Source organism: Tigriopus californicus, chromosome 7 (assembly GCF_007210705.1).
Source record: "Tigriopus californicus strain San Diego chromosome 7, Tcal_SD_v2.1, whole genome shotgun sequence".
In the NCBI taxonomy this organism is placed as follows: domain Eukaryota; kingdom Metazoa; phylum Arthropoda; class Copepoda; order Harpacticoida; family Harpacticidae; genus Tigriopus; species Tigriopus californicus.
In genome coordinates, this window is record NC_081446.1 from 4,488,843 (window position 1) to 4,489,738 (window position 896).

At 41.3% G+C, this 896-nt stretch overlaps 1 protein-coding gene across 1 annotated transcript in view; it reads right to left on the bottom strand.

The window, feature by feature from the left end:
- Positions 1-896, bottom strand: part of LOC131883381 (uncharacterized) — a 16,584-nt gene that overhangs the window by 8,274 nt on the left and 7,414 nt on the right. The window contains exon 4 of the mRNA XM_059230843.1: positions 3-84. Coding sequence (XP_059086826.1) covers positions 3-84 — 82 coding nt within the window. The remainder of the gene's footprint in view (positions 1-2; positions 85-896) is intronic.

Consider the following 896-nt stretch of genomic DNA (forward strand, 5'->3'; position numbering starts at 1 on the left):
GCTCAATTTGACTTTGACATTCCGGGTTGGTGCCTCCTTGAAATCCACTCGACATCTATAAGGCCCTGCATCAGATTTTCGTAACTGCAAGATTGGCACAAAAACATATGAAAAGGAAAAGTCCGTGGGGATGATTAATCCTCGTTTTTTTGCTCTCTTTTCTCCCCCTTTTGTTCTCGGACGACGACGCCCAAATACTTTTTCACCATAGGATGCAACAAAGACTACGAAAAAGTGGCATCTTAAGCGGCCGAAACTTATTTCAGGCGACCATAATCATGCTAGCTTGGCTTCTCGATCTCTAAGCTCAAGCACGTCAATCGTAAGTATAGTATAATGGCAACATTTTCGCAACTCGAAATTATATGGTTTGACTGTTGTTTCTTATATTTTGCCGGGTTTGTATGCAAATTTTTTGTATTAATCCTGACACCAGAATGAACTGTTTTGCATTGTCGGACTTCTCAAAGGAGTGTCAATTTGGAGCGTTCGAATGACTTCAACCCAATCGGCAGTTTGCCGCTTAAGCAAAAACACCTCTTTTAAATTTGCAATCCAAATGAAAACACAAGGATAAGAGAAAAAAGACGAGCCTTTACGATTTTTGTTCGAAGCCCGGAGGTAGGTTGTCATGGTTTAGTGCAGATCTTATTGTGAGCTGCGAATGTTTCCACGTTTGCCGTGTTCTTGGAGTGACGAAAGGCTCTTCCTTCCGTTTGCGTGCTTCTTAAGCTTGAAAACAGCCAATTCCTCGTTCTTGTAACGGCCTTTGCCAGAAGTTCACGAGGAGTTACAAAGACATTAAGAGATCAAGAAACAACCGAGGAGAAATGAGCAATGGCAGGCTTTTGTTTCTTTTCTTTCCGTCTTTTTTCAGTTTTTGATCATTTCATTCA